The sequence below is a fragment of the Monodelphis domestica genome, chromosome 7, assembly GCF_027887165.1.
Source record: "Monodelphis domestica isolate mMonDom1 chromosome 7, mMonDom1.pri, whole genome shotgun sequence".
Classification (NCBI taxonomy): Eukaryota; Metazoa; Chordata; class Mammalia; order Didelphimorphia; family Didelphidae; genus Monodelphis; species Monodelphis domestica.
In genome coordinates, this window is record NC_077233.1 from 207,569,886 (window position 1) to 207,592,694 (window position 22,809).

General features: G+C 38.6%; 1 protein-coding gene across 1 annotated transcript in view; it reads left to right on the forward strand.

The window, feature by feature from the left end:
- Window positions 1-22,190, forward strand: part of GABBR2 (gamma-aminobutyric acid type B receptor subunit 2) — a 737,774-nt gene extending 715,584 nt beyond the window's left edge. The window contains exon 13 of the mRNA XM_056806338.1: window positions 19,980-22,190. Within this exon, the coding sequence (XP_056662316.1) occupies window positions 19,980-20,237 (258 nt within the window). The 3' untranslated portion in view covers window positions 20,238-22,190. The remainder of the gene's footprint in view (window positions 1-19,979) is intronic.
- Window positions 22,191-22,809: the final 619 nt, after the last annotated feature.

Genomic DNA, 22,809 nt, shown 5'->3' on the forward strand with positions numbered 1-22,809 from the left:
AGGAACCTGACACCAGATGACCATTAGAGGACATGAGAAAAAATTAAAAAGTAACAACAACAGTAATAATAATATATTTATATGGCACTTGAAACTCTGCAAGGCATTTTACATACCTTATCTAATTTGATCTCCCCAACAACCCCATGAAATAGATATTAGAGGAATTATTTTGTTCATTATGAAGATAAGGAAACTGAGTCCCAGAGATTAAAGGACTTTCCCAAAGATTTATGGCTAGAAAGTCAGGATTCTACTTCATCCTACCATCTCCACTAGCTTTTGACCTATGTCTTCCTTCCCCTTCAACTCATCAAAATCATTTAATCAATATGTGTTTGTTGATCACAGTGCCAGGCACCATACTAGTCTAGTCACAAGTGCAAAAAATGAAACAGTCATTTAATAAAACAATCATCATCTGAAACAGCCAGTACTTTTGCAATGAGTTTCCATTCTAGCAGGGGAGAGAAGAATTTATAGGGAGTATTCATTTGGTTAGAAGAGATCATATTAAGGAATGTTCCTGCTGGCTAATGGCAAAAAGAGAACCAGAAAAAAATCAGTGCTATTTCCCAAGACAGTAATTCTCAAACTTTATGGCCTGAGTAAGCCCTTAATACCCTTAAATGTTGAGAATGCCTCAAAAAAAGGCTTTTGTTCATGTATGTTATATCTATCAATAGTTACCATTTTAGAAATTAAAATATCTTGAAATTATTATGAAATAGTTTTGACCTCATGGTCCCCACGCCACACTTCGAGAACCACTACTCTAGTAGAAGTCCCCATAAAACACAAAAGATTTCTAGCATCTGAAGCATTTACAGTCAGCCCAAATTTTATTTTTTAGACTGACATTAAAGAATGAATCATCATTGAATTCAAAGAGTTAGAAGGCACCTTCAATATCAGCAAGTAAAACCCCTACCTGCAGTATAAAGCCCCTCTATTATTATACCAGATATGTGGTCATCCAAGTTTAACTTGATTTTTTTAATGACAAGAGCCTCACTACTTTATGAACAATTCTGATTGTCAAGAAGATTTTGCTTTCATTGAACCTAAATTTACCTCTCTGTAGCTACTACCCAGTACTAGTAGACCTGCCCTTTGTGGGCCAAGAAAAGCAAGTCAAATCCTTCTTCCACATGACGTATCTACACCCTCCTTCTCCATACCACCTCACCTTACCTAGATTCAAGACATTATGGCCTCTTCACTAGCCCCAACTCCTTTATTCTTCACAGGCTCATAAAATTTCCCTTCCTTCTACTTATTAATTTCTTTTTATCTTTAAAATATCATACTAATCCATACTAAGTACTGGTTCCAAGGCAGAAGAGTGGTAAAGGCTAAGAAATTGGGGTCAAGTGACTTGCTTAAGGTCACACAATGAGGTAGTATCTGAGGTAAAATTTGAACCCAGGACCTCTTATCTGCAGTCCTCTCATTCTATCTACTGACCCATCTAGCTGCCTCTTCTATTTATTAATTTTTATTACTATAGCAAGTAAAATGAATATGTAGGAAAATAAGTTATAAATAAAGATGTGGCCAATGGTACAAGTTGTACTAGATAATTCATGTTTGCATCATTGATTAAATAATATCCAGGGGGGAAAGGCACATGAATTTAATCAGAATATAGAATTATAGACTTGAAGTCAAGAAGACTTAAGTTCAAACTCTGCCTCAAACACTTAAGCATGACTCTAAGCAAACATTTAGCCTCTGCCTGCCTCAGTTTCCTCATCTATAGAATGGGGAGAATAAAAGTACTTAATTCACACAATTACGAGGATCAGATGAGATGAATATGTAGAGTACTTAACAACCTTTTATTTTTTTATCTTTTTAGAATCTTTCAATATTTTATTTTCCCCAATTCCATGTAAAAACAATTTTTAACATTTGTTGTCTGAAATTTCGAGTTCCAAATTCTCTCCCTACCTCTTTCCCTTCATCTACTGAGACAGTAAACAATTTGACATGTCATATATGTGTGTGATATCATACAAAACATCTTTCCATTTTAATCATGTTGCTTAACACTTTTTTAAACCCTTACTTTTTGTCTTAGAATCAATACTAAGTATCAGTTCTAAGACAGAAGAGCAATAAGGGCTAGGTGGTAGGAGTTAAGGTGACTTGCCCAGGGTCACAAAGTGAGAAAGTGTCTAAGGCTATCATATTTGGACCCAGGTCCTCCCAACTCTCAGCCTGGATCTCTACCCACTGAGCCACCTAGCTTCCCCACTTCACAAACTACTAAAGCACTCTAAAAGTCAATTATTATTGTTATTCACATTTTGCCTAAAATCCCATTCTCACCTATTTTGAAGAAGTCTGGATATAAATAGTCTGAGAACAAGGTCCCATTCTGCTATTATTCTTTTAGATGTAATGTTCTGTAGATTTTTGCACAGATGGATAAAATGATGGCTTTCTGTAATTGAGTAAGAGTATTATGAAAGAAACAAGCATTTAGGAAGTGCTCACTATGTTCCAGGAGTTGTATTAAGTGCTGAGGATACAACAAATATACAAGAGAGAGAGAGAGAGAGAGAGAGAGAGAGAGAGAGAGAGAGAGAGAGAGAGAGAGAGAGAGAGATAATAATACTCTCAAGTATTATTGCCGTTGTTGCTGTTCAGTTGTTTCAGTCACATCTGACTTTTTGTGACCCCATTTTGAGGGCTGTTGGCAAAGATACTGGAGTAATTTTTCCATTTCTTTCTCTAGTTTATCTTTCATTTGAGGAAACTGAGGTAAACAGGGTTAACTGACTTGCCTAGAGTCACGCAACTGGTAAGTGTCTGAGGCCATATTTGAACTCAGGAAGATAAGTCTTTCTGATTCCAAGCCCAGCACTCTGTCCATTGTGCCACTTAGCTACCGCAATAAGATAAAGACAAGGGGCAGCTGGGTGGCTCAGTGGATTGAGAGCCAGGCCTGGAGATGGGAGGTCCTAGGTTCAAAACTTCCTAGCTCTGTGACTCTGGGCAAGTCACTTAGCCCCCATTGCCTAGCCCTTACCACTCTTCTGCCTTGGAACCAATACCCAGTATTGGTTCTAAGACAGAAGGTAACGGTTTAAAAAAAAAAAGGTAAAGACAGCACACATAAAGGGAAAAGAGGGAGCTAAGAAGAGGGAATATCAAGGTAATGTATGATTTTAAAAGACAAGAGACAAGAACAGAACCAGGAGAGGAATAAAAGTTGGCTTGTACCCCTCCACAAAATGGAAGCTCTAGGAGCAACTCAGCAATGGGAGAATGGGGTGGACCTTACAAAGGGATGGTCCATGTTGAAAAGGGCACAGATTTATTTGGATTTTCTGGAGCAAAGAGGCTGGAGGAGCTGAAGAAGTTCCAGGATAAAACAGCATTGTTTGTAAGTCCAAGAACTAAGAACAGAGCTAGAAGAATAATGAATCTTATATTAGAACAGAAGCTCATCTTCTGAACTCTCTTTGAAAGCATCTTAGGGATAACTCCAGTTAGGAGGGAAGCTGACAAGTATAATGTGTACCTCATCCACTTCCTCCAGGGTTTTAATTTCTTCTGACAAGTCTCTATATTTTGAAAGCTTTTCATTCCATGAATGGGAATCTAAATCTGTGAATCTAAATCTAAAATAACCCTAAGCCAATTGTGAGTATTCAGTACAACAATGTCTATGCAAAATGTTGTTCATATATTTTTATGGATCAATGTTAGCTCAGGATGATGGTAAGGAACAGTTTTGTCTATTGATACCCAATTCCTGTAAGGTTTATTTGCTGAATTCCCAAGGATATTGTGGGATTTGTAATGTAATGTGGGGATTTCTTCTCTGTTAGTTTGCAAAGAGCTTCTGCTGTGTAATTCTAGCTACCTAGTATTGTCTTTCTGGATATCCAATAAATGCTAAAAAATTTTATCTCCTATAGTAATATGTTCCACAGTTTCTACCACATAATTAATAATCTACACCAATCAAAGCCTCTGATCTTTAAAAAAAAAAAGCTGTCACTGAGATTGGCAATGATCTGATCCTAAATAATTATCTTTCATAAACTCTTATTTTTATAAACAGATCCCCATGATTCAGTCATTTGTTTAATGTACATGATGCAGACAGAGTAAATAGAAGGTAAGCTCAGAAAGCAAGCACTGGTCAATTGGAAAGGAGACCTTCTGCAGAAGGGATCTGAATTGAGTCTTGAAGGAAATGAGTAAGCAGAGATGAGGAGAGAGGCAGAATTTGAACACATACACTCTACTTCTAGAGTCAGTATTCTTTTTTTCTAAACCCAGAAGCTATGGAGTACCTAAGACTTTTGCTACCATATGCACAGCCCAGGGACAATATGCCTCTCCCAGAACTCACTGGGACACTACTTAAGTTTACATTTTGCTTCCTAACTGATGCTTCTTCTTACACCTCTCACTAACAAGGTCAGTCTACCTTTAGGCCCTTTAATAGTCTCCATTTGCAAAGTTCCATTTATTCCTCCTTCCCCTTCAGATTTATGAGTCATAACTTATATTCTTCTACCAAGAATTGGCCTTAAACACACTTTACAAATTCCTAATACCTTACAGTAAGTACAAATACAAGAGTCTATTGTTGTTCAGTCATTTTCAGTCATGTCCAACTCTTCGTGATCCCATTTGGGTGATTCTTGGCAAAGATACTGGAATGGTTTAAATAATCCTATATAATTCCCATCAACATATAGAGAAAGAATTTTTTAAAATATAAGCATTTGATAAAAAGCAGTGGAGCCACAAAAATTTTTGGGTCTGATTTGCTTTCATGTTATTAACCTAACTAGGGCATAAGGACAAGACCTATGGTTTCATTGCTATAAGGAACTCTTGAGTTAAAAATTCCTTTCTACCAATATTAAATTGGCACTTTCTTTGTCATTTATAATCTTAGAAAAGAGGTTCTTAACCTGAAATCTATAAACTCGTTTTATTTAACATTTTATTCTTTACATTTCAATATAATTGGTTTCCTTTATAATCTTATATATTTTATTTTGTGCATTTAAAAACATCATTCTGAGAAGGTATCTATAGGCTTTACTAGACTGCTAAAAGGTCTGTGGCACAAAAATATTAAAAATACCTGTCTTAAATAGTTGGCTAGAACACCTAGAGGTTAAGTGATTTGCTCAGTCACACAGTTCATATGTATCAAAGGCCAAGCTTAAACACCAAGTTTCAGGACAATGGAGAAGAGTTTTGTGACCAAGTAATGGCCATAACTGAGGAGGATCAAAGCTCTATGCCATGATGGAGTTGAAGGAACAACCCATACCTTGCCCTTCACTGATTCTGTGAGTTTTATGAACTGTGCAGGACTAGGGGAGGGTAATCAAGCCATTAATCTCCATTTCTTTTCCCTTTTGATTGATCCCCAACTAAGGGAGTAATATAATTCTGTAGGACTTTGTAGACCATTAGGAAAGTAGATTTCATTGGATATGAAATTTTTTCCCTAGCAAAAGGAAAAATTTATTCCCTAGCAGCCTTTAGTGTTTTCCCTTTGTGAGGGAGCCTTAACTCTAAGATAACTGAATGAATCCAGAGTATTGTTTAGGTCTTGGAGAAGTAGTTCAGCAAAGAAGAAAAATAGAGTTGTTTTCATTATGGGTTCATATCATTCAACTAATGTTTACTGAAGGTTTACTATGTAGCAGGTACTATAATAAGCAATAGATATTCAAAGAAAAGCAAAAACACAGTCCATTCCCTCAAGGAGCTAATGATCTAATGGGGAAGACAACATGAAAACAATGGATTATGTATATGTATACACATTTGGAATTTGGGCTATCCTGAAGGAAGAAAATTTTGAGTTAAGTAACATTATACCTAGGACAGTGATGGTGAACCTTTTAAGGGGGTGGGTGATATAAGAAATGTCCTCAGGCACCCTTGTAGAGGGGAAGGGGAGCAGCCCAGTCCTGCATTCCTCTGGCTTTCTAGTAATGAACTCTGGCAAACTCTGTGCTAGGGCAATAGCGAGCACTCCCACAGAGAAGACTCTGAGTGCCCCCTCTGGCATACATGCCATAGGTTCACCACCATGGCTCTAAGTGGTGAGACAACTAGGTAGTATCTTGGATAGGATACCAGGTCTGGAGTCAGGAAGACTCATCTTCATGAGTTCAAATCTAGCCTCAGGCACTTACTAGCTATGGTACCCTTAGCAAGTCACTGTACCCTATTTGCCTCAGTTTCCTCACCTTGGCTAACCATTCCAGTATCTTTGCCAAGAATAACCCACATGAGGTCACAAAGAATCAAAAACAACTGAAAAACAATTAAACAACATAGCTAGGTATCTGAATCCACCTAAATCCTGAATTTAAGATTTATTTAAGTCAACTATATGTATAGAAGATGAGAGTGACATTACTAGACTACAGCTCACTTAAGAAAGACCTGGTGGGCCTTCAAACTTACTAAGTCATATGATAGACTGACCAAAAAAAAAAGGTGATGAAACTTCAGGTAGCATTAGTATCCAAAACAATGGAAATGATTGTCCTATTGTGTTCCACCCTAGTGGACCACATGTTATATATACTGTATTCATTTCTGAGTGTTGCAATTTAAAAGATCTATTGATATACTAGAGCATAACCAAAGGTCTGCCAGGATGAGGAGATACACACTATGCCACATGGGTATCAACTGAAGGAAGTAAGGGTTCCTAGAGAAGAAAAGGCTTCAGAGAGTCATAATAGCTGTCTTCAAATATTTGAAGGACTGATATATGAAAGGCATTTGAATTATTCTTCTTATCCCCAGAGGGGTAAATTAGAACCCCCATGAATAGAGTTCCAAAGAGGCAGATTTCAACTCAATATACAAAAGCATTAAGCTGTACAAAACAGAATGGGATGCCTTTTGAGATCATTAGTTCCCCATCACTGACCTCTTGGCAGGGAAGGGGTAGAGGGGAGTAATCCATCAGGCAGATGTCATAGAATCCTCAGATTCTGTGATTTAGAGACAGTGTAATTTCTCAGCAAATGTGAATATCTGTTTTATGTAATGTTTTATGAGGTCAAGGTAATGGCCTGCATGATCCATAGTATAATTCACTACATAGATGAAGGATAGTTATTGGTGCCTCTCTCCAAAGGGACCACCAGAGGCTGTAATAGCCAATTAAGAGAGTATTGAGTACAGAACATACCAACCCTACATACCAGTTAGGTCGTAGAGCAAAAGGAAAGAGAGGATTCTAGCACACACATGAAGCAGAAGGTTAGGGGAAGGAAAGGTCAGAATGAATTAGTAAACATTCTTCATTATAGATTACTTTTAAAGTAAATTTTATTGATGTTAATTAAGTTTGTATTATACATATGGTCTGATCAAGGCACAGTAAAATCAAACAATCACCTCTCTCATTCAGGACTCTGTGCTTCTGGTAATGCCACCTGAAAGGTACTGGCTATTTTGGCCGCCATATCCCAATAGTGACTTGTATTCAACAGTGCCTTACACACAGTAGGCCCTTTATTAATGGTGGTTGAATTAAAATGAACTAAAATTATTGAAAACCATCCATTCATTCTGTTGCTTAGGAGTTCTTAGAGACATGTTTTAATATTAGATAAGGCTGATTTGCGAGGCAATGTAGCCTAATAAATAAAGACTGCTGGCCTTAAGGGACAGTTAGGTGGAGCAATGGATAGAGCACTGGGCTTGGAATCAGGAAGGCTCATCTTCATGAGTTCAAATCTGGCCTCAGACACTTTCTAGCTGTGTGACCCAGGGCAAGTCACTTACCCGTGTTTGCCTCAGTTTCCTCATCTATAAAATGAGTTGGAGAGGGAAATGACAAAACACACCAGTATCTTTGCCAAGAAAACCTCTGAGAGGACATGGAGAGTCAGACTGACTGAACAAAAGCTAGCCTTAAAGTCAGGAAAACTCAGGTTAGAATCTCATCTCTAATACATACTAGCTAGCCACTAGTGTGGCCAGGGGCATATTACTTTTCCCACTCAGAGCCCCAGGAAATTAAGACTGAATCACTGATAAAGTCAGACATTTAAATAACAACAAATGTCACAAATATAATTGTTTATATAACTGAGGTTTTCCATAACTCAGAATCATGGAATTTTGGCACTAAACGTGACTCTGGAGATTATTTCAACTGACTCTCTCTTTTAACTAATGGAGAAATTAAGGCCCAGAGAGTTTTTATGACATGCCCAAGGCATGATGACCTGTGGTCATCTCAATAGCAGGTTATACTTTCAGCTGCCTACTTACAATTCTCCCAAAATGGCTTCTATTTCCCTTTCTAAATTACCAGGTCAAGTCCTTCTGTCCTCTTTTCCCTGTACCAAGCAGGGAAGTAGGGATGAGGGAAGGAAGATAACCAGGAAAGGACAATTTTTTCTTCTACTTTACTCCTGCCCAGTTTTCTGTGCCATGATAGCAATTAAGCAATGCAATAGGTAAGTGCCCTGAACCAAGTCAAAAAGATCTGAGTTCAAATGTCACCTCATTCAGATATTTACTGTCTGTGTGTCCCCAGGTAAATTATTGAACTTCTCTTGGTCTCATTTCCTCATCTGTAAATCTGGGATGATAGTAGCACTTCCCTCACGAGGTTGCCATGAGGATCAAGGAGGCAGCATATCTATGTTGTTGTTCAGCCATGTTCTCTTCATGCCCCTATGAACCATAGCACACCAATACTGTCCATGGGGTTTTCTTGACAAAGATAGTGGAGTGGTTTACCATTTCCTTCTCCAGTGGGTTAAGGCAAACAGAGATTAAGTGTCTTGCCCAGGGTCACACAGCTAGGAAGTGTCTGAGGCTAGATTTTAACTCAAGTCTTTCTGACTCCAGGCCAATCTAGCTACCATACCTTCTGTCTTAATATCAATTCTAAGGCATAAGAACAAAGGCTAGGCAATAAGGGTTAAATGACTTGTCCAGGATTGCATAGCTAGGAAATGTTTAAGGCCAGACTTGAACCCTGGTCCTCTTGACTCCAGCCTGGTACTCTATCCATGATGCTACCTAGCTGCCCCATCAAATTTAACTTTCAGAAATAAAACATTTTAATATAATTGAGGAGAAATACATTGAAGCTTGAAAATTCTCAAAATTAGTCTATGACCTTAAGTATTTTCACTCCTACCTCATTTGAATTTACACTATTACTTTGCACTACTAAAAAAGACTTTGCTAAGCAAAAGTCAATCCAACCTCTATTCACATTAATCACAGCTTTCCCATTGGTAAGGTGCAAATCAGTGACTTAATATATATGGAAGTATTATCTGAGTCATAGATGTAGAACTGAATGGTATTGTAGAGATCATCAAATCCAACTCATTTTCCAGATGATGAAATTAAAGCATAGATAAATTAGATGATTTGTCCAAGGTCACACACCTAACAAGTTATCTGAGTGAGGATTTGAGCTTAGTTCAAAGTCCTGTGCCCTCTCCACTAAGTGATAATAATATAATAATATAATAATTATAATAAATATAATAACATAATAATTTTATAACAGTTATTTCATGAAAAACAAATGTATTCCCCGTATATTTTTAAATAAAACATTAAGTCTCAATTAAGGGAATAGAGGGGTGTATAGATAAGGAAACAGGAATCTCTGTCTTCTGTACTGGAAATTGAACCTATGCCTTTAACTCTAAATCTAACATTTTTTCAACTGTACCATACTACCACTCATATTACATTACAATGGAAAGGGCACTAGTTTGGACTTAGAGGCCCAGAATTCAAATCTGATTCTACTACTTACTACCTGTATAACCTCAGACAAGTCCTTTTACTTCTTAGTTCTCAGTTTCCTCATTGGTTGCCTTTTGAGATCATTACTTCCCCCATCACTTAAACTCTTGGCATACAGATTACAGAGGGGATTCGTACATCAGGCAGGTGTCTTCTGAGGTCCTGGGAATCTATGATTTAGGAACTGTTGTGTTTTTAGCATAGACAAAGAATTCCACTTAATATCCCTTCAAGGAATAACAGGAAGGAATCAAGCTCATGCCTCTAAGATCCCTTCCAATTTTATATCTTCAAGCTTAGCACCATAGATCTAGGATCTAGTCCTTTGATTACAGTCTGACTGAGAGCATTAAAGAGTGTTATAGGAGCTTTTAAGAGGAAAGGTTCACTTTAAAAAAAAATTTTTTTTTACTTGGCAGCTGGGTAGCTCAGTGGATTGAGAGCCAGACCTAGAGATGGGAGGTCCTGGGTTCAAATCTGACCTCAGACACTTCCTAGCTGGGTGACCCTGGCAACTCACTTAACCCCCATTGCCTAGCCCTTACCACTCTTCTACCTTGGGACCAAAACATAGTATTGATTCTAAGGTGGAAGGTAACAGTTTAGATTGTTTTAATATTTTATTTTCTTCCCTAATTACACATAAAAATGGATTGTTCACATTTTTAATTTTTTTCAGTTCCAAATTCTCTCTCTCCTTTATGCTCCTCCATTTCCTTTCCCAATCAATATTACAGACACTAAGCAATCTCATATAGATTGGAAAGGATAACTTCTAGGAGGGAAGGCTCAGGAAAGACTCCATGGTGGAGGCTGAACCTTGAAAGAAAAGGATTTCAATGGGCAAAAATGTTCCAAATGTGAGCAAAACAAAATTGGAAAGTAACAAGGAGACTAGTTATGCAGAAATGCAGTGAGGGAAGGAGAATAATGTGAGATAAGACCAGAAGGGTGGAATTGTTCTAGATTGTGGAAGGACTCGAATGTCATGCTAAGGAATTTTGTTCTTGGTAGGCAATGGAGAGCCACTTAAGCCTGGTGTGTTTGTACCTGTTAATTAGGAGAAATATTCTATAAGTACTGTGAAAAGTGAATTGGAGAGAGAAGAACCTAGAAAAGAGACTAATTTAGGAGACTTTAATAATAGGCCAGTCGATAAGTTTATAAACAACATTCTATACAAGTAAACCTCCTTACATTACTAAACTAAATATGTCTATTTCTATGAAGTGTTTGATATGAGAAAAGCCTCTGTAATGAGATATGAATTTACTTTAGGTTTCTCTTCTGAGGTATGTAGGGCTCCATCTGTAGCTTTGTCCTACACTCATTAATCTGTGTCTCACCCACTTTCCCTTACACCTGAAGTCCTAAATTCTGAAATCTCTTCCTATTTAGACAGAAAATATAAAATAAAAAAGATGATAAACATCCTCCCATCTAAGGATTAGGTTCCTGAAGGCATGTTCTGCTGTACCTTGCTCCTTTTTGAATGATCTGGACGTCTGTTGCTTCCCTTGTCTCTCTCTCTTCCTTGTTCTGACCTACTGGCTCCCAGACCTACACTTTCCTCTGAATCATGATTGCATCTCTGTCTTTGAGTGCTTAAACCTTTTACTTGCACAGACCCCTTGACCCATGCCTTAAACTCCTGTTCCTGAGACCTCCATTTGTAGAAGACCCTGGGAGCTCTCCTAATCCTAAAGAGATTCTTGTAAATCATAGTTCTACTGCTTTCCATGCCATATCATGGCAATAAACATGTCAGTGGGAAGTTGAGGGACTTGCTTTCTTCAAGAAAGATACTCCATGGGGCAGTTAGGTGGCTCTGTGGATTGAAAGGCAGGCTTAGAGATAAAAAGTCCTGGATTCAAATCTGGCCTCAGACACTTCCTAGCTTGTGTGAGCCTGGGCAAGTCACTTGACTCCCATTGTCTGGCCCTTATTGCCCTTCTGCCTTGGAATCAATACACAGTATTGATTTTGAGATGGAAGGTGAGAGTTTCAAAAAAATAAGATAAAGATGCTTCAAAGTTCTGAGTTTTTGAGTTCAGGTTGAAAGAGTATCTCCAGTACTGAACACAGCACCTTGTCTCTCAAAACATATCCTTAGAGGGATAGGACAGTCTCAGAACTGAGCCTTATTATCAATATACTTGGAATCACAAAACTTCTTTACCACTCATCCTTGTCACATGGAGAATGTCTTTAATTCTTCCATGAGTCACAAGATACAAGAAGGAATTTGTAGAAACACACACACACACACACACACACACACACACACACACACACACAGACACACACACAACTTTATTGTTTGGCACTGGGATGTCAGATTCAAATAGAAAGGGAGGGAGGCACTAAATCATACATAAAGATCCTTATAGAACTCATATTGCCTTAGGAATCCACAAATTAACATTATGTTTTATGGCATTTTGTTGTTGTTAAATATTTCCCAGTTATATTTTAATCTGATTCTGAGGCACTCAGGAATGATAGAATTCTCATGCTGCCAGTAAGCCCTGTATTTGACACTTCTGGTTTAGCACACCAAAGAAGAGACAGAAAAGACATGCCCATATAAGGGAAATCTTTACTCAGAAAACCTAGTGTATAAAAACTCTTCCTTAACTCAGAGTCTCATTTGGGTTTTGGTGTCATTTTGTGAATCCAGACTACTGAAAAGCAGAAAAGTGGGCCAGACTAATTAAACCTTCTGGGTTCAGTAACAGTCCTCCTTCCTCCCTAAGTATTCTTGATTCTAACTCTGGCATGCTTTAGGGCATCATGCAGCCCCAGATGGGACCACTCTACTGAAATTTGTAACTTTCAGTGCTAACTCAATTTTGTGCCAACCACTGACCATGGTGCTGACAATACTCTCAATGCATTCTATGTGGTCTTTTAAAAAATGTATATATATAAATAATAACTTGTAAATACTGTCATTTTTGTTATTGTTGTAATTGTTGTTTTAAAAATCATCTATGATTGTTTCCCAATTGTTTGGACTTCATTGAAAATCAACTCCGTTTTTTAAACTATGTCACTTCCAGCACAGATATATCTGAATGGCCCGACCACACTTCTTGACTTCAGCCTAAATGCTTTTTCTGCTCAAATGCAATGATTCCTCTGTCATTCTAAGAAAGAGTTTATGGTAGAAATGATGGTAAATATGTTTCATTTTCTGGCCAGTTCTTGTTCTCTTTCCAGTTTTATATGTAAATGCCCTTGAAATTATGTCATTTACTTGGGTCTGCTTTTCTGGCCAACTATTTCTCTTTCCAGTAGGCTATCTATTTTCTAGTCATGCCAATTCCTCCTGCTTGGTATCCTCTCCTTTCTGCCCTGCTATTTCTCCAGAACACCATCACTTCAACATCTCCTATCTATAATCTTCTTGTAGAAAAGAAGTAGACTGAAGGATTTTTTTGGTCTAGGTCTGTGATTTCTCCTCTTGGGGAACTCTCAGTGTGGTAACTCCCACTATTAATGCAGATCACCAACTTGTCTATAAGAGAGACTTAGAGAGTTTTCTGGAGAACTGAGGGATTAAGCACTTTGTCTATGGTTTAACCATGTCTTCCTGAATTAAGACAGGGCCTCTATCTTCTACAATACATTTTTCCTCAGATGTAGGGATTATCATCTAAGATCATATGATCAAGAAAGGACATGGTCCAGCAATAAAGTGGGAGACAGATATAATAGATCAGCCGAGGTATTGCACCGATACCAACAAGATGTTAGAAGACCCAAACAGCAGCTTCTGGCATATTGAGTAGATTCTCTATTAGAATATTTTTGTAATGGTGTGACCAAGAATCACACAAAATGAGAAGACAGGATGGGTTACAGTGTACCTCCTTACCTACTCTATGAGGGAGCACCCAAATCAATAAAGTAATGCTGCTTCAATTCAAGAAGCAAAGTATTTGAACAAGGCTGACCATGTCCTGAGAAGGTATCTGGGATAGTGAGAGGACTGGAAACTATACCATACAGTAATCAATTTGAAGTGATTGGGGATGTTTAGCTAGGAGAAGAGAAGATGCCATCGTGATACCTTAATTTTTGTTTCATCACTTGCTATGGCCAATGAATTCATTCTATATTGGTCAACCTGCTAGTGTTGAATCTCTCTGGACTTAAATAGATTGCTCCTCAAAAAGCAAATGCAGGATGGTTCTGGAAACTCAAAAATACTCAAAATTTGTCTGCTTGGTAGAACTTACCTGAAATTTGGTGTGCCACCAGAGCCCTGAAAAATCCAGGATCAATTTCATGTCCTAAAAATACATCAGAGTCAGACTTTGGGAAACTTTCTTTACATATTTAGAATTAAAGTGTAAAAGATAGATGAGACCTACTTTGCTTTGCCCTGGAACATAGTTGGGAACAATGGATAGAGCACTGGGTCTGGAGTCAGGAAAACCTGAGTTCAAGTCTGGCCACAGACACGTTATGGATGTGTGACCCTGGGCATGTCCTCTAAACCTGTTTGCTTCACTTTCTTCATCTGTAAAATAAGCTGAGGAAGGAAATGGCAAACCACTCCAGTATCTTTATCAAGAAAACTCCAAATGGAGTCATGAAGAGTCAAACACAACTGAAATGACTAAACAACAACAACACAGAACTAGTTGGAAAAAGGTACAGGGAGAGGAGGCAACTAGGTGGTTCACTGGATAGAAAGTCAACCTGAAGATGGGAAATCCTGGGTTCAAATTTGGCCTCAGACACTTCTTAGCTGTGAATCTTAAAATTTCTCAGACTTGTGAATCTTAAAAAATTCTCAGACTCTACCTTAGAACATTTGGTTTAAGGCTATTCCCCATTTTAAACAATGAAGGTACTTAGTCAGGAATGTATGTGAGAACTTTACATTACTCCACCCATACTTAAGCATACTTTAGGGGAAGATAAAGTTGTAAAACTCCTTGCTGAACAATGAAAAAGTACTTAACTCATACTTATAGTGAGGCCAAGCCCTTAAGCTAGGTCTATTTTTAGATCTAATACAAAAGGGTGCTAAGTACCTATGAAGGTCAAATTAATCACTAAAAGGTCAGGCAACTTGCAAACTTGCCAGGGACAAGCTTAACAAAAGAGGTGTGAGGTTTTAGTCTACCCAGAGAAGTTGAGCACTAAAGAAGATGTGAATTAAGAATGCTCAGTCCTGTGAAAACGTCTACTGTGATTGGTATATGTGAAAACTTAGGAGAGGTGACATACGAGAAAATTCTCTTTAAAAGGAGGTCAGAAGGCCTCTGAACTTAATTCAGCTATGGAGCTGAATTGGAGGCTGGTCTCTCTCTCAGTGGCTGAAAATATTCCAACCTAGAAAGCTGAATTGGAGGGCTCTATGAACACTAGAGTTTTGCTTGGAAGGATCTTGTGGTGAGTGATTAAAGACTGACTGATCTCTCTCTTGCCCTTCATACTATATTTCTCTTATTCTCTCTTCTTTTTTTCTTAATTCCTTAATTTATATTAATTAAAATTTCCATAAAACCCAGCTGACTTGGGTATTTCATATTTGGGAATTTTTCCCATGTCAACCACTTTATTTTGATATAAAATCAAGACACTAAAAATTATCTTTACAGTTTTGACAATTCAAAGTCTTGAAACCATATTTTCACAGTCACAGTTTAAGGCAACCACTCTTTTAACTGTTACATAGCTGTGTGACCCCCATTGCCTAACCTTTACTACTCTTCTGTCTCGGAATCAATACATAAATTTGACTCTATGATAGAAAGTAAGGTTTTTTTTTAAGGGAAAAAAAGATAAAATAAATAAATTTTTGTTCAATACAAAGATTAGCTTTCTAACAATTAGTACTGAACAAAAAATGGAATGGACTATGAATTGCTCATTAACTTATGAAATTATGAAGTGGGACAGGCACACCTGGTTCTTTGTGTTCTTGCTGGGAAATACCATAATGGCAGCGGGAAGTGAGACTTCAGTCATTCTTTACTAAGGCCCAGAGGGTGTAGATGGAGGCAAAGAGGCACAAAAGGTAAAGTGATAAGTGATGGGGAGCAGGGAGTACAAAGGCAGATGGCTTGGGGAGAAGGACAAAGTGGGAGAGGAAGGCAGGCAGTGTAGGGAAGAGGATGGGGAGAGAAATAACCCAGAGAATCACTCCCATAACCATGAATTAGAATTGGGGGGGACACAGCACCATGGAACCAGATGAAAATCAAAGAACACTCGGGGAACAGGAATGTGAGACCTCCTTTTATGGAGTTTGGAGCACGACGACAGGCAAACAAACACCTATCCGTGCCACCTTGGGGTTATTTCACTACTGCATTCAAATCATCTCAGAGTTGTTAGGGAAACATTAAAGTTAACATAAATGCCTCATCTCAAAGTGTTTGGTAACATTCTGCATTAGCTGGTCTTCCTGCAGATTTATCTGAGGTTTTCATATCATAGAACCAAAAGGCCCTGAAAGGAAGGTCTGGATGGCTTCCTCTGATTTCACACATATTACTAGGAAGTGATTTTTTTATTGATTTATGATACAATTTGCAAGTTATGCTCCTCTGATCTTTGGGATGGTTTGTACATGACATCTTGGTTCCCCTTTGCAATCTTACTTCCTGCAATTGTTCCTGCCTATTAACTGCTTATAAATTTAATATACTAACTAGCAGGGTAGAGAGGGGGGATCAGAGGGAACCAGATACAGTTTTAACACAGACTGCTTCAAGGAGTAATGAGTTAGGGGCAGCTAGGTGGCTAAGCGGATAGAAAGCCAGGCTTGGAGATGGGAGGTCCTGGGTTCAGATGTGACCTCAAATGCATCCTTGCTGTGTGATCCTGGACCAGTCACTTCACCCAAATTGTCTAACCTTTACAGCTTTCTGCCCTGGAAGTGATGCTTAATATTGGTTCTAAGACAGAAGGTAAGGGTTTAAAAAAGTAGTAGTGAGTTACCCATCAGTAGAGGTAGCTAGATGGCACAGTGCCAGACCTGGAGTCAGGTAGATTCAACTTCATGAGTTCAAATCTGGCTTCAGACACTTAACTGTATGACCCTGAGCAAGTCTCTTAACCCTGTTGGCCTCCATTTCTTATCTGTAAAATAATCTGGAGAAGGAAAAAAGCAGACCACTCCAGTATCTTCAACAAGAGAACCCCAAATGGGATAACAAAGAGTCAGTCAACAACAGAGGTATTGAGGCTGGATCAACCAACAAGCATTTAGTAAATGTCTCCTCTTTTCCTGGCATCGTACTAGTATGTGGGAATAAACCATAAAAATTAATATTCTTGTCCTTGAAGAGTTTGTTTACCTTCCCTACAAGGAGGCAACATATATGTCTACACAAAATAAATATGAGGTTGTTTGAGGAGAAAGCATTAGCAACTGGAAAGGGACTGGGAAAAGCCTCACATAGAAGGCAATGTTTGAGCTGAGTTTTGAAGGAAACTAGAGATTCTAAGTGAAGGTAAAGGGGAAGCAAGGTGGGTAGAGTGCCAGACCTGGGTTCAAATCTGGCCTCGGACACATCCTAGCTGTATGACCCTGGGCAAGTCACTTAACCCCAATTGCCAAGCCCCTTCCGCTCTTCTGCTTTAGAACCAATATTTAATACCAATTCTAACACAGGCCACAAAGAGTCAGACATGACTGAAAAAACTGACTAAACAACATGATTCTAGGTGGAGAGGAGTAGAATGATGCTGTATACCAAACTGAACAATTATACTAGAGTAATCTAACCATCAGTGAAGGGTTCTGCAGAAAGCACTGCTGTCTCCAGCCCTTTCCTCGGGTTATCCATTCCAGAATCATCCTTTCCTTCTGCCAGGACTTCTGGGACATTAAAACACCATGCCCCTCTGTCCTTTGAACTTATCATATTTTTAGCAGTCCAGGTGTGTACAAACCTTGGTTATATTTTAGGGGTGTTCAAAAAACATACTTATGAGCTACATAATCATTTTTATCAAGCTAAGTTCTGTGCCCAACCAGGGCATATTATAATATTATATCTTGTATTATAATTTTCTTTCTATTTGTTTTCTCTCTCCCACAAGATTGTAGGTCTAGCATAATTATCCAATACATATTTGTTGGACTACATTTAATTAAAATCTTCCCCATTTCCAGTGCAGCCTCCCGTCTCTAGTCAGTGGGGAGTTTTCCTGGTGCATTCTGACTAATCCAAACTGAACCCTCTAGTTAGCCTTTGTTCTTACCTTGGGACATCAATATCCTCCTTTCCAAAATTAAATCATTCACACCTGGGCGTGAAAATAAATTCAGTTTTGCTTCTTGGAAAGCTCTGTTGCTAATGGAGGAAGTTTCTGCCAGGATTGTCATCCATCTACAAACTCTGGTTTATGATTTCCCATTCACGAGGCTTTTAAACTATGACATTGCACTCAAAATGAACCTCATGTTCATAGATTTAGATCTGGAAGGGAATCTTGGAGGTCATCGAGGCCAAAACCCTCATTTTATAGATGAGGAAGCAGGTTAAGTGACTTATCTGGGGTCACACAGCTAATAAGCATCTGAGGGGAGATTTGAACCAAGGTCTTCCTGACTCCAAGTCCAACAATCTACCCACTACATCACACTGTCACCTACCAAAGTAACATCTTCTATATCCTAATTGTGCTAATATGCTTTCATCCCAAGCTTCACAAAGGCCCAAGGAAGACAGTATTTTTTTTAATCCCTTACTGTCTTAGAATCAATACTGTGTATTGGTTCCAAGGCAGAAGAGTGATAAGGGCTAGGCAATGGGGGTGAAGTGACTTGCCCAGGGTCACACAGCCAGGAAGTGTCTGAATCCAGATTTGAACCCAGGACCTCCTGTCTCTAGGCCTGGCTCTCCATCCACTGAGCTACCCAGCTGCCCCTGAAGATAGTATTTTTATCTCAAATTAGGACAGCAGTTCTGTACCCATCTGTAGAGAGCAAAAGCCCTCAGGATGGACAACCAGCTATTGTTTTCTCTCACAGAATGTTAAAACCCTCTAGGTTATCCTATTCAAACTCCTCATTTTACAGGAGAGGAAACTGAGACCAAAGAAGGGAAATTCCCTTCCCGTGGTTACACAGTTATTAGTTGGCAGAGTCACTCCTGAAATGTGGCCTTCTGAGCCCTTGGGCAAGGAGTTCTTAACCTGGAATCCACAGCAAGGTACTAGAATTAAGAGGCATTTGATTAAGGTGGGATTTTAGCTGAGACCTGAAGGAAGCCAGAGAAGTCAGGAGTCAAAAAGGAGAAAGGAGAGTACTCTAGGCAGGGAGGACAGCACTGAAAATACCCCAAACCAAGATATGGAAAGTCTCGTATGAGAAATAGCAAGGAGACCAGTGCCTGTGGATCAGAGAGTATATGTGAGGTAGAGAGCAGCAGGGCAATGTAAGAAGCATGGAGAGGTGGAGGGTGGAGCACTAGGTTATGAAGGGCTTTGAACATCAACTAGAATCATTTATAGGTGACAGGGAACCCCTAGAATTTATTGAGTGAGTGTGGAAGAGTGATAGGGTTGGACCTGTTGAGGAAATTGAGGCAGACAGAAGTCAAGTGACTTGCATAGGGTCACACAGTTAGTAATCATATCTGAATTCAGAGGGAGCAGCTAGGTAGCTCAGTGGATTGAGTCAGGCCCAGAGATGGGAGGTCCTGGGTTCAAATGTGGCCTCAGACACTTCCTAGCTGTGTGATCCTGGGCAAGTCACTTAACCCCATTGCCTAGCCCTTATCACTCTTCTGCCTTGGAACTAATACACAGTATTTATTTTAAGATGGAAGGTAAGAGTATATATATATATATATATAAATTCAGATCTTCTTGATGGCAAGACTAGCACTCTAGAGATTGGGAGATGGAATTCATGGTTCATACGGACCCTTTTGACACTAATCTGGGAATCTATATGTCACCCTTCCAAAGAGGGTGAAAATCTCAAAAAGGATACCAAGGATCACAGGAGACCAAAACACAAATGCTCAAATATGTACACCATCTCTCATTTCCCAGTCCACCTCAAAATGAAAATGTAAAAAAAAGGGAAGAAATTTGTGGAGATAGTATTTAAAGACCCCATAGTGGATCACATCCCTTCAACTACCTTGTGGAAACCTCTAAGTCACTTCTGCTCTCTGTTCTACTCTTACTTGTCCCTTCAGATCATTAAAGACCAGAAGCTGCTAGTGATTGTTGGAGGGATGCTACTGATCGATCTTTGCATCTTGATTTGCTGGCAGGCTGTAGATCCTTTAAGAAGGACCGTAGAAAAGTACAACATGGAGGTAAGTCGCCAAACGTATGCCTCACTCGTCATTGCCCATTGCTCTCCACTCTGCTCCAGGGTCCTTTGGACTACAGATATAGCCTACCAAGTGGCATTTCCTAAAAACAGACTTTTAGGACCAGCTAGTCCCTAGCTAGAGTCAGTGCCCCCCTGGCAGAGAGCTGAAGGGTTCAATATCGACACGGGACACCATGGTAGGACTTTGCTACATACAATGTTTTACTTGCATCATTGCAAAGCAATACTGGCTGAAGTGATGTACAGTGAGGAAATCTGCTGTTTAAAGGAGAATACTTCTTAAATAGTCCAGTGTGGTATTTCCAGAGAGGTAGGAAAAATATAAACACATATCATATGTATTCTGAATAAGTTCTTGTTTCTTAGTCTTCTGAAGACTGGGAAGACCTGGCAGCCAAAGGGAATTCTGGGCAATTGTAATAGATGCCACTGTCATAAATAATGGATTATCAGGATGCATTAGTAGATGTCAGTACAAACTCTGTTCCATGCTCTTCAGCCTGTAAAATCAAGATTGAAGGCAACTACAGGAAAGGTCAAAATTGGGTCATTAGTATTCAATATTTAGCACTTTGGATAGATCCTGTAAAGCCTCATTTATTTAGATTCCACTAATTTAAAATTTAGTATAAATCTAATGAGACTGGGATGAAATTAGTTATATCTGGTCCATTTAAAAACAAGTGTTCTAAATCAATTAATAGCTAATCAAAATAGCTGGATAATGTCTGGATTTCTTAAGAGAACAAATATTTCAAACATTTTAGAATCATTCATTTACATGAGATCAAGCAATATGCAAATTATATATTAAAACAAGTCTCCTAAGAAATTCTCCTAGGACACAGTTCATAAGACCATAGATTTTGAGGTGGGGGGATCCTAGGGCTCAGCTATTTCTACTCCCTAATTTTATAAATGAAGAAACTGAGTCTCAGGACAGTTAACTTACTTATTCATTGTAATACAGACAATAAATGTTAGATCTAGATGTGAACCTTTGTTTTCTCACTCCAAAGAAGTTACTAGTCTATTTCCAGTTTCTATATTGTATATATTTTTAAATTTTTAATATATATTTTAATGTTTTTAAGTATTACATATGCCATGGAAAACTTTAATAATGCTAGATATAACATAATATAATAAATTATCCCATCATTCAGATTTTTCATCTATTTAGCCTGGTCTCAGCCCCTTTTTGCCTACACACTTCCCAATCAAATTAGTCTGTGTAAGTGATGTTTTTAATCTCTTCTGAAATTATATTTTTCCTTTTAAAAAATAAACCTTTTCCTTCTGTCCTGGAATCAATACTAAGTGTTGGTTCCAAGGAAGAAGAGCAGTAAGGGCTAGACAACTGGACTGAAGTGCTTTACCAAGGTCCCACATCTAGGAAATATCTGAGGCCAGATTTGAAACCAAGATCTCCCATCTCTAGGCCTTGGTTCTCTAAACCACCCAGCTGCCCCTGCAACCGTATTTTTCTTAAATTGTATGTGACTAGATCACACATATGAGAATATACGTTTAATTATTACACCATATTGAATAGTATTGCTAGGCAATACGATGTCTTGTTTATAAAACAAATTTTGTATGAAAACCAGATGGTTTTCTTTAATCTTTCATCTTACTGAGGCACTTAGATGGCACAGTGAATAGAGAATTGGGCTTGGAGTCAGGAAAATCCAAACTCATATCTGGCCTCAGATTAGCTGGGTGATCCTAGGCAAGTCACTTAACTTCTCTATTTCCTTAGCATGGGAATAATATCCATGCCTACCTAATAAGGTTTTTGTGAGGAACAAATGATGTATTGTGTGATAGTAGTATCATACCAGGCATTCCTTTGGAGGTAATGCATGCATTATAAAAGGTCCCAAAAAATGTATTAGGTAAGACATATCTGTAACCCTCAAGGAACTTACAGTAAAGTAGAGGATAAAAAAGAGATTGAGAATTGAATGGAGGATCCCACCTTCAGTGATACTATAAAGGAGGGTGAACTAGGTCCCTAAAAAAGGAAGAAGAGGAGGAAGAGAGAGAGAGAGAGAGAGAGGAAAAATAGGAGAAGGAAGGAAGGAAGGAAGGAAGGAAGGAAGGAAGGAAGGAAGGAAGGAAGGAAGGAAGGAAGGAAGGAAGGAAGGAAGGAAGGAAGGAAGGAAGGAAGGAAGGAAGGAAGGAAGGAAGGAAGGAAGGAAGGAAGGAAGGAAGGAAGGAAGGGAGGAAGGGAGGGAGGGAGGGAGGGAGGGAGGGAGGGAGGGAGGGAGAGAGGGAGAGAGAGAGAGAGAGAAAGAGAGAGAGAGAGAGAGAGAGAGAGAGAGAGAGAGAGAGAGAGAGAGAGAGAAAGAGAGAAAGAGAGAAAGAGAGAGAGAAAGAGAGAAAGAGAGAAAGAGAGAAAGAGAGAAAGAGAGAAAGAGAGAGAAGAGAGAAAGAGAGAAAGAGAGAAAGAGAGAAAGAGAGAAAGAGAAAGAAAGAAAGAAAGAAAGAAAGAAAGAAAGAAAGAAAGAAAGAAAGAAAGAAAGAAAGAAAGAAAGAAAGAAAGAAAGAAAGAAAGAAAGAAAGAAAGAAAGAAAGAAAGAAAAAAGAAAAAAGAAAAAAGAAAAAAAGAAAGAAAGAAAAAGACAGATTTCTTTACTTAGGAACTGAAGAGGAAGAGGACTGGGATATTTCCCTGAGGTATT